The sequence below is a fragment of the Necator americanus genome, chromosome III (genome assembly GCF_031761385.1).
Source record: "Necator americanus strain Aroian chromosome III, whole genome shotgun sequence".
NCBI lineage: Eukaryota > Metazoa > Nematoda > Chromadorea > Rhabditida > Ancylostomatidae > Necator > Necator americanus.
Genome location: NC_087373.1, coordinates 38,576,925 through 38,589,875, shown reverse-complemented (window position 1 = coordinate 38,589,875; position 12,951 = coordinate 38,576,925). Strand labels below are relative to the sequence as shown.

At 37.6% G+C, this 12,951-nt stretch overlaps 2 protein-coding genes across 5 annotated transcripts; both read right to left on the bottom strand.

Moving 5' to 3' along the window:
* Positions 1-605: 605 nt before the first annotated feature.
* Positions 606-2,024, bottom strand: RB195_012292 (uncharacterized protein; the record flags this gene model as incomplete). 2 transcript variants are annotated; one of them, XM_064194084.1, is made up of 3 exons in its annotated part: positions 606-827; positions 1,598-1,898; positions 1,990-2,024. In XM_064194084.1, the coding sequence occupies 3 exons, from the start codon at positions 2,022-2,024 to the stop codon at positions 606-608; spliced, it is 558 nt and encodes a 185-aa protein (XP_064051667.1). The 2 variants fall into 2 exon arrangements, with proteins under 2 accessions (XP_064051667.1, XP_013300588.1); XM_013445134.2 differs by lacking the exon at positions 1,990-2,024 and having other exon boundaries at positions 1,598-1,873.
* RB195_012291 (uncharacterized protein) lies at positions 1,884-12,798 on the bottom strand (the record flags this gene model as incomplete). 3 transcript variants are annotated; one of them, XM_064194083.1, is made up of 25 exons in its annotated part: positions 1,884-1,898; positions 4,334-4,396; positions 5,040-5,115; positions 5,167-5,252; positions 5,465-5,582; positions 5,651-5,794; positions 5,854-5,975; positions 6,493-6,618; positions 6,684-6,772; positions 7,044-7,185; positions 7,278-7,394; positions 7,581-7,703; positions 7,792-7,924; positions 8,047-8,135; positions 8,703-8,792; positions 10,110-10,182; positions 10,238-10,354; positions 10,417-10,490; positions 10,558-10,622; positions 10,696-10,817; positions 11,337-11,440; positions 11,851-11,972; positions 12,026-12,137; positions 12,217-12,361; positions 12,704-12,798. In XM_064194083.1, the coding sequence occupies 25 exons, from the start codon at positions 12,796-12,798 to the stop codon at positions 1,884-1,886; spliced, it is 2,562 nt and encodes an 853-aa protein (XP_064051664.1). The 3 variants fall into 3 exon arrangements, with proteins under 3 accessions (XP_064051664.1, XP_064051666.1, XP_064051665.1); XM_064194082.1 differs by lacking the exons at positions 1,884-1,898; positions 4,334-4,396; positions 8,047-8,135; ... (9 more) ...; positions 12,217-12,361; positions 12,704-12,798 and having other exon boundaries at positions 5,010-5,115; positions 7,792-7,923; XM_064194081.1 differs by lacking the exons at positions 1,884-1,898; positions 4,334-4,396; positions 5,040-5,115; ... (9 more) ...; positions 7,792-7,924; positions 8,047-8,135 and having other exon boundaries at positions 8,655-8,792.
* Positions 12,799-12,951: the final 153 nt, after the last annotated feature.

Sequence of the window (12,951 nt, the reverse complement as noted above, 5' to 3'; positions counted from 1 at the left end):
CTACCAGTAAGATGAAATGCACACAGGATAATCAAAAAATACATTTTAATCACATTAACTCGAACACAAATGGTAGAAAAAAACACGCACAACAATCATATCAAACAACTCCCGAAAAGGAAGAAAAAAAAACACTCGCGATGAGGATAAATACCTCTCAAGAAAGACGTAAAATATTTCCTTGTTTAAAAAAGCTGAAGTGAAAAATTCAAGCCGTGGCTGATAGCACGACAATATTATCGCTATTTTTTGATCCGTAGGATTTGACATCATAGTAAGAGTCAGTAATGTTTGAATGCTGCATTTAATTAAACAGAGAAATCATTCAAAAGAGGAACGATCTAAAAAGGTAAGAGACAGAAAAGAAAACCTGAAAAGGCGTAACAAAATCAAGCGAAAAAAAAAAAAGATTCCTTTGTCATGTGTTTCACTTTAGACATTTGTTATTTTAATGAAAGAAGAAAATGCTTGATATTCGTGTTGATCTTTGATTTATTACAACATATTGAGAACAATGACTATGCGATAGCGGCAAAATATGCTGTGAAACCCCTTCAGGACCCAAAATATCCCCAAATCCAGGAGAAAAAAGACCAAACTCCATCTTATGTGTCGTATTCATCGTCATCCTGAACTGGCTGTGAAGCAAACACATGTTGTTCTTGAACAAGCGGTTGTACGGCTGCAACTTGGGCGCGTAGTTGATCCGGATCCTGTTCGCGAGCTTGTTGGATAAGTTGTTGTTGCATAAGATACAACTCCTCTTCAGGAATTCCACATTTGTCCAGTCGGGAGTTCTTCCGTTTCAAACGTTTTTCAGCAGCCACCTCAAGTAAGAAGCCGCAATACTGATAGCTCAGGGAAACATTTTGAAAATTATTTTCAAACGGGCGTGTCATTTATTTTCAAATTGCTATATTATTTAAATTAAAACACTGTGATTGAATTCATCAAAATTTCTCTTCCTTCAATTCCCCAAACTCTTTGCTTAAGCTTATCGTATTTACAAAAATAAAGCTGAATCTGGCTAGAAAACGAATCTCACATGATCGATCAGCTAGTGCCCCTCCATCTTGAAACACAGACTTAAAAATACAACAGATGAAAGATTTTACTACTATTTCATTCGATTTTTTTTGTAATGCGCTCTGCGATAAGGCTGGCGGTTAGCATCGAAGAGGGACCCTTGCTAGAACCACTCATCGCTGCGGTTCGCGATGGTCCCACCTCGATTGCAGCCGCCAACTTGACCGCGTCGCTTCGAGCCCAGCTGCTTAGGTGTTTCAGGTCGTTTTGACCTAACTATAAAATGATGTAATGTAAAAAGAACACGCAAAACAATAGGTTCCTTTCTGCAAATAACATTCCCAAAGAGCAATATATTGTAATCGAACGTTGCCATTAAAACCTTGCAATGACCACTTAGTGTCATGTGAGAAATACGATTCAGCTGCCGGACAGCTAGCTTCCCGATCCTTCATGCGTTTCTCTCAAGGTCCATGAAGGAGTCAAGTCAAATAGATCACTTTTTCATGTGGAACCACTCGTTCCTCACAAAACCAGAAGTTATTTTCAAGTAAGATGTCGAAATGCCAACCTTGCACTCGCCAAGTACACTATCGGCTGCCTCGCAGTAATCTGGTGGAAACTGCAACAATTGCAACGCTTTCAGCACGTGCTCGTGATAGATGGTTTTCCGTTGATCGTGACCGCTCACGTGTTGTGCTCCTCTTGCTACATACTTCACAAACTCTACACAACAAGCAGCGAAAAGTTCTCGGGATTCGTTAGCAATTCGCATATCCGGCAGAACTTCTTTGATTATCATGCTGATCCCTTTTGCAGGGAGTCCAACCTCATTTTCGTCTTCCATGGGCTCGTTATTAGTGATCTGCACCCTATAAAAGCAATTCTGCTTCATGCCGCCAATAAATTCGGTTTTTTAAAGTGTTCTCCATGGTGTGAAGTGTCTTCAAATTTCTAGATAACCTCCCTTCAACTCCCGAGTAAAAGAATAGAATCATCAGTCAGAAAAAAAAGGAAATTAAGGACAAGAAACAAGAAACAATGCAATTTCCACACCAGACATTCACTGTAATGGGGCGGAAAATAGGTATTCCGGTGCCACTGTCTTCATAATTATCATAACAACCTCATACAGAGAGGAAGTTTCGAGTTTAAAGAGCGCATCTATATATGTGCTATGAATTCCTAAGAACAAGAAAAAAAGCTTAGTGTCAGAACTTGGTAGAAGCTACAGGATGGATTGCTTTAGTCAAGAACATTTTCTTCGAGCAGAATCATTGTAGCTCATAAATTATTCAATTGCTTCAGAACAGTGAGCGCTGGTGACGGAGAAAAACGACATGAAAAAGCAGTTTTTGCCCTTTTTAGACAATATCTCACTTATTTGCATTCGAAGGAGAATAGAGTCATTGATGTCATATGCAGTGATGTCAAAAGAACAAAATGCAGTCCCGTTTGCGCAAATATTTCACGACATCAACATTTTAGGATCGCTGTTGTTCAAAGTAATCAGAAAACTGTCATCAAATTACTATTAACTGAAAATCAGATAATTCCAAAGATACTCATGCCGTAAAAGGCTTAAATATTCTGATAGAAATGCGACGTGAACGTGTTTATCAAATAAGATCTTCAGCAAGCAGAGGAAGATACAAAACTCTTCGATATTCTAGAAATCTATTCGAAATCGATATTTTGTATATGTGTAGATTCGCCAACAAAACATCGCGATCACAGGAAAAACCAATGGCAACAATGTTCACCATGATTGTACAGCTAGGTAAACCACCATCACAATACCAGCGCACGATAAACAACCAATCGCTCAAAAATAAGTGTGAACTCCACACAGAGAGAGAAAGAGAGCGATACGCTGGAACTGGAAATGTCAGTTTGAAATTTCGTTGAAGAAGCTAATCACTGAGCGAAACGGAAAGAGATAACGGGGGGTGGAAACCAGATTCGCGATTATCGCCCATGTCCGCCATAAGCTAAATGATTAGTTGAGAGTGGATTATGCTAGCGTGACACGTAAAGAAAGAATAGCATGATTCAAAATAAAGCAACAGATTTCCCACCAAAACAAGGTCAAGGACCTAAAACCTGAAAATTTTGGAAAAAAATCTGAAGAGGATGAATTATCTATGACGTATGGTTAGTACCTTTAATTCTGAGAGAATGGAATCGCTACATTAAGTACAATGATGTACACTTTTGGTCAACTTACAATAAGAATATTGGGAAGTTAACGTCAAAATCTTCGAAATGTGAAACCCAAAAGCAGTTAAAGGGATAAGCTACGAGCTGTGGTAAAAATTATTTTTCTTCCGACACGACCTACAAATAAACAGATTCGCAGAAAACAATGATAAATTGAAAAGTCCACAATAACATCAAAAGAGATCTCAAAAAAAATTCTTACACTAACCCGAGATTGTTGAGCTATATGGTTTGATCTGCTCAAAGACCAAACCATACAATTTTGGCCAACTTACAATAAGAATATTGGGAAGTCAACGTCAAAATCTTCGAAATGTGAAACCCAAAAGCAGTTAAAGGAATAAGCTACGAGCTGTGGTAAAAATTATTTTTCTTCCGACTTCGAAAAAATCTCCAACACAATTGAATGCGACGTGCAACGGCTTAACCATGGAAACGTCGACTAAAAATGCATTGTATGCCAGCAAAAAGCAATTCGTCCTTCACTACTGTAGTCTTCACTTTGGGAAGCAAATAAAGCTCAAACTATCAAATATTAAATTTCTTCTTCAAGCCAAGCAATCCTTACTCGAATTTTTGTTCTGGAAAATCCTTTCTCTATAACATTTGCGCACTAACTGCACATAGTTTTTGGTCTGAAGCTTTGAAATTGACGCTCTCAGTGATACGCACCTATCCTCTCAAGTCTGTAGTTTTGGTTTTCTCTCTTATGGATTTTATTCTCAAAAAAACACGATCGATTGTACAAATCAGAAGAATGACTGAATTACAGAGGAGAGATGGGGTGATATTCAGCTCAAGCCCAGAAAAGCAGTGTTCCGAAAGAATTATTCGCAAAATAAGCAAAAAATATGAACAACTAAAACGTAAAATCTCAAGAAATCAAAACAGAAACAGAGGAAAATAAGAAGAAAGCAGAATGAGTTCCTCTTCAGATCATGATGAGTATGGAATTTTTCAAATCCCCGACTACACATGGAAATAGCTAGACTTCATATTTTATTGCCTTTAATTTTCAAAATTTTCACTTCCACCGAACGAGACACTTCACAGCATGGATCACCTTAACAAGAATGAAAAAACTTACCAATACAAATACCAAATTCACCAAAAAATGGAATGGTGGATAACACCGATAACACTGAAGTTTCTAAATACAAGATCAGATCATTACTCCACTAAAAAGCAGAGAAAACATGAACCAACATTTTAAATTAGGATATCGGCAAAAACCGCACGCACCAACACGACAACTCGCATTTAGTCGCATTCTTTAATATGTGAAAAACAAAGATGATATGCATTAGAGGAACAGTAAACATCTTTGAAAAAAAAAACATTCTATTGAACACCAACTTCCAGCCATAAGAAGTTTCATGCGCTAAACAAAGGATAATACCCTTAGAATATAGATGAACACTTAACATCTAATTCATCAGATATGATGAGTGGAAAAAAATGTGGTCAATAAGGCGACAAAGGACGACGGCTAACTCTCATAACTGTTCGAACATAATCTCTAGACTTTCAAGCCTTAGCTACTCTATCCAATTTTCATGAGACTTTTCAACAACCATTTCGGAAAACAATAGAAATCTGTGTAGTCTGAATAAATGTCAACAAGATCAGCTGACAAAAGTACCTAAGTCCCCGCAAAGTTATTATAAATGAACCGGAACGAACTACCTAAGTCAAGCACCATGTGCACATACGTAGAAGTAAGCTATAACATCTCACTGCTTGCAAAAGTACACCGAGCTCCTCTACGCCTGTTTAGGCAAGCATTTATCTACTGGATAGTGCTCTTTGTACTCCTCCATATGAGCATCGAACTCATCGCGTTGGCGTTTCAAACTCGGGGTCATCTCCCTGAAATTCATGTGAATTTCCATGGTACCTTTGAGGAAAATTCTCTCTTACTTGTACACATCCTCGAACATGTCATGGTAGTGAGAAAGTTTTGTTTTTTCGGCATCTCCAAATGCCTTCAACACCCGTTTACGGCACTAAAATAGTGGATTTACTGGGGTGAGATCCTTGAAGAAATAAATACCGGAACCAGAAAAAAAACCAAGACCGTGTGCAACCATACTGTACAATCATAAGCACGCCATAGCAGTGAAATCTTCCCAGTTAATAAGACTTTCTTTCAAATTAAGATATTTCTGGGCTACGTTTGCACAAAATTCGCTTTAAAATCATTAATTTTCTAACGGACATCTTTCTGCCAGCTCTTTTCATCATCTTCATTCCACCACCCCTTTTCGGTTATGTATTTCTTGAATCGCGAAATTGGATGATCCTTATCGCCCCACTCCTTCACTTCTTCGTGCGATCTAAATGAAATATTTCTTTCATCCTGTTGAACCTAAATGGCGGAAGAAGTAAGAGATGAAATCCCTACCTGTAGACTGTTGAATCGTCACTAGTTGAATGATGACCCAGTCTATAGGTCATCGCCTCAATAAGAACCGGCTTATTCTTTATAGCCAGCTCTCGAGCAGCTTTTGTCGCATTGTAAACAGCAAACACGTCATTTCCATCAACACTACAGCAGTAAAAAATCACTACGCAATTTCAAACTTTCTCAAAAACAAAAGAACTAACCGAATTGTATGCAGACCATAACCGGGTCCTTTCCCAGCGATACCGTCACCACCATACTGCTCTGAAGTTGGCGTACTGATTGCGTAACCATTGTTACGACAGAAGAAAATGATAGGGCAGTCCTGAACGAAAAACTAAAGTCATAGAAATTATTTATTACCGAACAATTTGTCTCCGAATGTTATTCGCTGCAAAGTATTTCATCAAATCGTGCAAGTCATCGTTCATTCGTTTTTAAAAGTGTGCTCGCGTTGTTCGCAGCGGCACGTTATCCTTTAAATCATAAGCCTCACTTGGAAAGTTAGTAAATTTACGACGCAAATTTACAAACAATAAACAAAAGCAGTCGATAAGTAAATCCAGTTGACAAGTAAGAATAAGTCATTCAGTCTCTTCGCTCATTGGAGGCAAATGATCTAGTGAGTATCCGGCATGAATAATCGCAGCGAGCAGTTTTCGCTTTTTCTGACAAAAACGGTTTTTTTTCCTACAAAACAATCAAACTATGCAACTTCACGCTGAGATTATGACAAATGAAAAAACGGATAAAAATGTAAATAAAAGTAAGTTCTTAAGCTCTCGCTTCACGTGAAAAGCACAACATCACATTTAAAGGGAACAGATTAATAAATTTCTCACCAATGTTGCAGCAAAGTTGAAAGCCGCATGAGCATCTCCTTCAGATGCTGCACCGTCTCCAAAATATACAACCACAATACGATCATTATTGGGAGTGCGCTTGAATGCATATGCAGATCCTACTGCCTATAAAGCATACTTCAGGGCCTTCAGAACAAAAAAAAAAAAACAAAAAAGAACAGATCGAATACCTGAGGCAGCTGTGTGGTTAGAGGACTAGAAATAGTCACGAAATTATGCTCAGTAGAGCCATAATGTACAGGCATTTGCCGTCCTTTGCCTACAATAAATAGATGAAGAGGATGATTTGGATATCTGCACGGGTCCCATCGGAGATAGATCTCATCGCTTTTTTAACAATAATTCTTAATTATTATAAGAAGGAAGTAATTTACGCCAAATGTGTTCAATCAGGAACGCGCTGCAAAACATGATTTTTCCCTGTTTGACACTATCCCTTCCCAAAGTGTTCTGCCCCAATCCAAGGCGCATCGCGCTCCGATCTAGCTGCACACATCCGGCTTCATCTAAGAATGTGTCGGTGAATTCACCTATATCTTTGTGATTTCCATAGCACTGATGCATGAAGTTTTCAAGTGGGAAGTTCCTCCACATTAAAACTCCGACTTCACGATATTGTCCATAAATTAGATCTTTATTATTCAGAGCAGCTGCCGATCCTACGTGTGCTCCCTAGAACCAAAATAATTCCATGAAGAATCGAGCATCATCCGATTTTGAGTCCAGAAATAATAGGAAGGAGATCAAAACGTAAGGGAAAACACCTCTTCTCCGAAATTAGTCATGTAAAATGAGATTCTTCCTTGTCGTTGGGAGTCGTAGAGAATGCGATCCATCACGTTCAACTGGGTCATGTCCCGATATATTTTCAAAGAAGTCTCCTGAAATTTCAGAGAAGAAATAGCACGGATATTGTAAACAAAGAAATATTCATTTTCCCAACATCCATAACTTGCAGAAATTTCTTGCACTTGCACTTGCAGAAAAAGCCTACTATAATCGATGCGTGTGCATCCTTGGTACATGTCTTAGTAAAAAAAAAGCAAATCAAAGCAGAAAACACCAACCTTGTCTAAGTTAGGATCTTGTGAATGGTCGATAATATTCCCCTGCATGTCTGTGACACGATAAATTGGAAGCGCAGGTTCAGCGCTAGGGTCAATAATCTCTAGCTTCTCCGTAAATGCTGCCTAAGTAAGGAAAGAAGAAAATGAAAAATTATATCATACAAAAACAAACTGATCCACAACCATAGATGGATAAGTGAAATAGAATTACCTTGCGATAGCCTAAATACTTTTCACTGAACTCTTTCAGAGTGAAATCATCGCCAGCTTGTGTGGTTAGGAGTCTCACCGAACTACGAACTAATGCTGCACGAGCTACAGATGGCACTACACGCGATAACATACTGAAAATCTGCAAGTATTAGAAGAAAATATTCGAAATATATACATTGAAGCCTTGTCATACAGAAGAATTGAAATCGATGAGGTAACGAGTACAATAGAAAACAGAATGTCAATCGGACACCTTCTCCACGAGAAGCAATTAAGAGCGATTGCTTTCGAGCACCTTCCATCTCCCAGGGGAAATCGCTTTAAGATACGTTGAGGAGATACCTCAAAAGGCAATCAAAAGGATTTTTTCCCCTCTTTTCGAACGTTTACTCAAAATTCTTTCATCACAGCAACAAACTAGTACATTAAAACAGCAACAACAACAACAACAGAATTAAAAAATCTTTCAAACGTATTCTGAACTATTTTAATTACTCAAATACAGCCACTTGTGACGCATAAATGCTAACTGTTACAATCAATTCATAGTGCTAATAAATTGCGGAGGATCACCGCAGTCTCAAAAAAAAATTCACAATACCGCAAATCACAGCACCGAATTCTTAGTAAGAAGGGTACATGAAACTGTAGGGTAAAACAACGTAGAACGAATCGTACATTAAAAGACCGAACAAGAATCTCCACTATTATGAATATATTAGAAACGTCAGAATTAAATTATAATCTAGTTAACACAATCGGCAATCTAGCAAATGAGCTTCTAAAGATCACAAAGTGAGAAAAAACAATGAAAACAAATTAGTTCTAAAGAAAGTAAAAAATTAAAAACAATTAAATTCCTCAATTTAACTTCCTACTATCTACTTCCGGATTTTCTACTATAACAACCTTAGTTGGTGAGTTATCTGCGAAGTGGAGCAGATCGAAAATCACTTCAATAACAATCAGTACTATGATCATCCATTCTAGAGTAGAAGCCTAAAACAGTTATACTGACAAAGTAAGTAAACAAAAAATTTGGAACACCATAACTGTAATAAAATAAAATAATATAGCAGTGGCTCCTGAGACCACTGAGAATTGAACATTCATTATCAAATTGCGGAAATATATGAGACCCTACAAATGAACATAGCCCATATGTTTACAGCTTCGTATCTCTTCGAGAGCAGCAGTATTTCGACAATTGTAGATCATTTTACTTCGAAAACGTTAGGGGAACACTTACCACTTCATTAATACTTTTTTTTTGGGCAATATCATCCAGTTTGCTCGACATTAACTGTGAAAAACGTTGTGTTATTGATTGATGACATTGATATGATTGGTATCATTCGTTTCCGTCTTGGCAATGATTCTGGTCAGGATTGGTTTCAAGTCACTAGTTCTAGTAAAATTATCATGGAGATAACGGGTATTTTCACCTCACTGACTAAGGGAATGCTTTTGCTCCTAAAGGAAACCAGAGGATGTGTAAGTTCAGAAGTGATTTTCTGACAAAAACATTTTTATAAAGGAATTTAAAGTTGAAGGTGCAGCAAGAATTGTCCACTCCTTTGTAGGAGTTTATGTAACTACTATTCTCTATGTTGCTATTTTCTATGAATACGAATATTTCAAGCCGTGTTATTGAACTTTTAAGAACATTACAGAAACTAAAACTTCAATTTCAAATCGTTTTGAAGCTTTTACCTATCAACATGCCTTTCGAAACACCTAGAAGAGTTATGATACAATAAGAAAAGTCTTTAAATTCAGCACGAGGATGGGGGATACAGGCAGTCGGCAGAGGACATTTTTCTAGGATTGTTCTTTTTGAAGCAGTTTTTTTTAATAAGCCCGACAAGCTCCAACTGCCATCCTACAAGTTCCCAACAAAAAAACTATTTTTTTTTTCAAAACAAATAGATATAACAACTTCTATAATAAAACAACTTCTTCCAGTTGCGATGTATGAATAGTATCAAAGACAAATCTAGAAATAGACGCCATAGCAAAAACTCCGTTTCTCTTAATGTCCTTAATAATAATATATTTAGGGTGAAATTGTATCTCTCCACTACAAAGGCTGATTAACAAAGATCAGAAACGAAATCAATGTGTATAGTAAAGGATGTAGGCAAAGCTGCACACAGAAAGATCTAGTGCAAAAAATTCAGGAGAAAACAGTTAAAGCGCTTTGAGAAGGAGTGAATGCGGGAAACGGATCCATCTTTTACCCCCTTTCGCTTATATCCAATGCGAAAAAAATTTAGAGGTGAAAATAACAATAGAATAACGTTAAAAAAGACTTACATGTCTTAATGCCAAGATGTTGTCGACCATCTTCACCAGTTCTTCGCAGTAATCAAGACGTCGGTTTAAGCTACTAAACACCAAAAACAGAAATAAATTGCACTGTACACGTCAAGGAAAAAAATCACCTTATACGTCTTGCTAAGATAAAGTGGCGTGCTGACATCAAATAGTACTCTTCCACCTGGGAATGATCCCAGTAAAAATCGCGATTAAGTAAAGTACAGTCAAGATTTATGGAATGTCTGAAAAAATCAACTTAAGAGCAACTAAAGGCTGAACAAATACGCAGATTAAGTGAACCTACCGCAGCGCAGCAAACTCTCCGGATTTCTTTAGCGCTTCTTTACGACTCCAAGGAATAACACCTTGTTTAAGTGCCTGAAAATCAGTATTAGCAGCAGGGTTACAGTATTCGACTTTCAAGGCGGTATAATCGTAGTAGTACCTTTGTAGTATCCGAGAGAGGTTCAGCGAGATTATTCAACAGAGTTTCCCAAACGCCTACTTTCACTGTAAGAAAACTGTAAGGAGTTAAAATAAAGACTTTATCGAAAGTCGTCATCAAGAAAAAAACAAAACATACCCGATGCGGCAAAGGCTTGACTTAATGAGAATCGTTCAAGAACATTATCGAGTTTGCGATGGTCAGCACCATGTTTTTCTCCATTGAGCATGAAGCAATCCTGTTTTATCATAGTCTGGCCACTGAAATAAGATCGTCGCACTTTTTTTTTAGCTTCGGTGCACATGACACAACTTTGTTTCCTTCTAGAAATAAATTATTTGGCAAAATCGATTCAATTAAAGCGGCTATTAAGAGACCAACGAGAACCACCACACTTCAAGTAACAGATGTAGTATAGATCCAATCTTTGAAAAAAAAAGTATCCAGAAATATTCGATATTTGATCACGGCGAAGAGATATTGAATACTAAAACACATCAGGAATGAAGCAAAAACCACCCAAAACATGAAAGGCATATGAATAAAAAATCGAAAGGAAATTTTTAAGTGAAATAGCTCTGGCTACTTTAAGTTTTCAGAGTGAAGGTGACAAATTACTGTACAGGGGGAAACTAAAGCGCCACAACTCAATCTTTCTGAAGATGAAGAGCAATAGTTGTAAGAAATGAAAAGTGAAGAGCAAATTTACATCTATTTAAAAATATCTCACACACTGTAATAAAATCTAAAGTTTAAAATTAGAGCTTTTCACAACATACCCTTCCACAAGTGAATAAGGCATAGTGTCTTGCTCTTCCATAGTTATTGACGATTCGTAAGGTCCATCCATGTGCCGTTCGAGATCGCGGATCGTGTGTGCTCTCTAGAAATGGACGATACAGAGCCAAAAGTTACAATGAATGACAAATTAAAAGCTCATAAAAGCTCGGGACAAATTTTATTTCTGTTCATAGTTTTCTCATCAGTTTCAAAAACTTGGAAGAGAAAGGGGTACAAAAAGAAATGAACAAGAAAACAATAAATAAATAAATAAATAAATATATATATGTGGTATAAACAGATATTCATCACGTGACGTATATTAGTCCGCCAAAATTACTGTCTTTAGTAGCGAGAACAGCGAAAATATGGAGAATAATGAATTCAAAGCGGAGAACCCGTCTAACAATAACATCAGAAGAAAGAGAAGGGCGGGAATTTCTACAGTAGTTCGTGGTGTACGTGAATTTACGTGGAACACAGACTTTCGCAAGATGAAAAATTGGTGATCACCTGAGCATGGTCTACATTCCAAAACACTACAACCCCATCCTGAAAGACAAAAATCTCGTTGATTTGAATAGGGTTTATAGAGTATTCCAACTTTTTCACTAGATGAAGCGCATCGTCAAACTCTGAAACAGAAAAAAAATGAAAATATGAGAAAAAATGTACCTAATTCACTCACCTTCATCTATATAAGAAACGTCAAACATATTGGAAATTGAAGGATCCGCTGAAATTGCCGTTAAGTCAAGAGACTCGGAGAGAGCTAACGCAACAACTTCAGGTTGTCGTAACTACAATATCGACAAATGTTCAGCGATGAAAGAAAATTTTTTTTTCGCGAAAAAAGGATTAAGTGGTGACAAACTTTACGTTTTTCGCGAAAGCAGAAGGGTATGGACGTCGTTTTCGCAACTGACGTCGAGAAGAATTGAGTCGATGTTCGAATTCCTCATGTCGGGACATTTCCTGTGAACACAACCGCCGTGAGCCATGGAACTGTCGGCAGCGGACGGAACTGAGACCATAATTAAGTGCTTTTGAAAAAATAAACATTATAATCACTCCATTCTCTTTGAAGATAAAAATAAACTATGTAGCTGAAGAGAAAAGTGAACTAGTAACTATGTGAACTGGATTACATAAACAATTTCTCCGCACTACCATGGTTTCGGGGTGTCGCGACCTATTTGGTGAAGCTTTGCGGAATGAAATGAAAGGAATACGATTGAAACTTCGCGTTAGAAACTAAAAAAAAGGCGCGGAGTGGAGGGAAAGAGTGAGGAATCGATTTTCAAATAATCACAGCCATGATGACAATTCTGTTGGGAGAAAATAAAGGATTGAAATCTCCTCTTACCTCAGAACGGGAGATGGTCCACGAAGTGTGGTTCGTGAACATGAAGGATGTGCAACGAATTGCTGGAACAGTGTAAAGAAGGAACGCCGTAACATAGCTGAAAAAAGAACGCCTCAGATCCCATTGTTTTGAAAACAGTGTGAAATCGATGGGAGAAAAACGGAGGAACGAAAGTAGAGCTCGAAAAGGAGAGAAAGAGAAACAAAAAAAGAGGCGACAAAAATGGCGCTCGATAGAAAATGGGACAC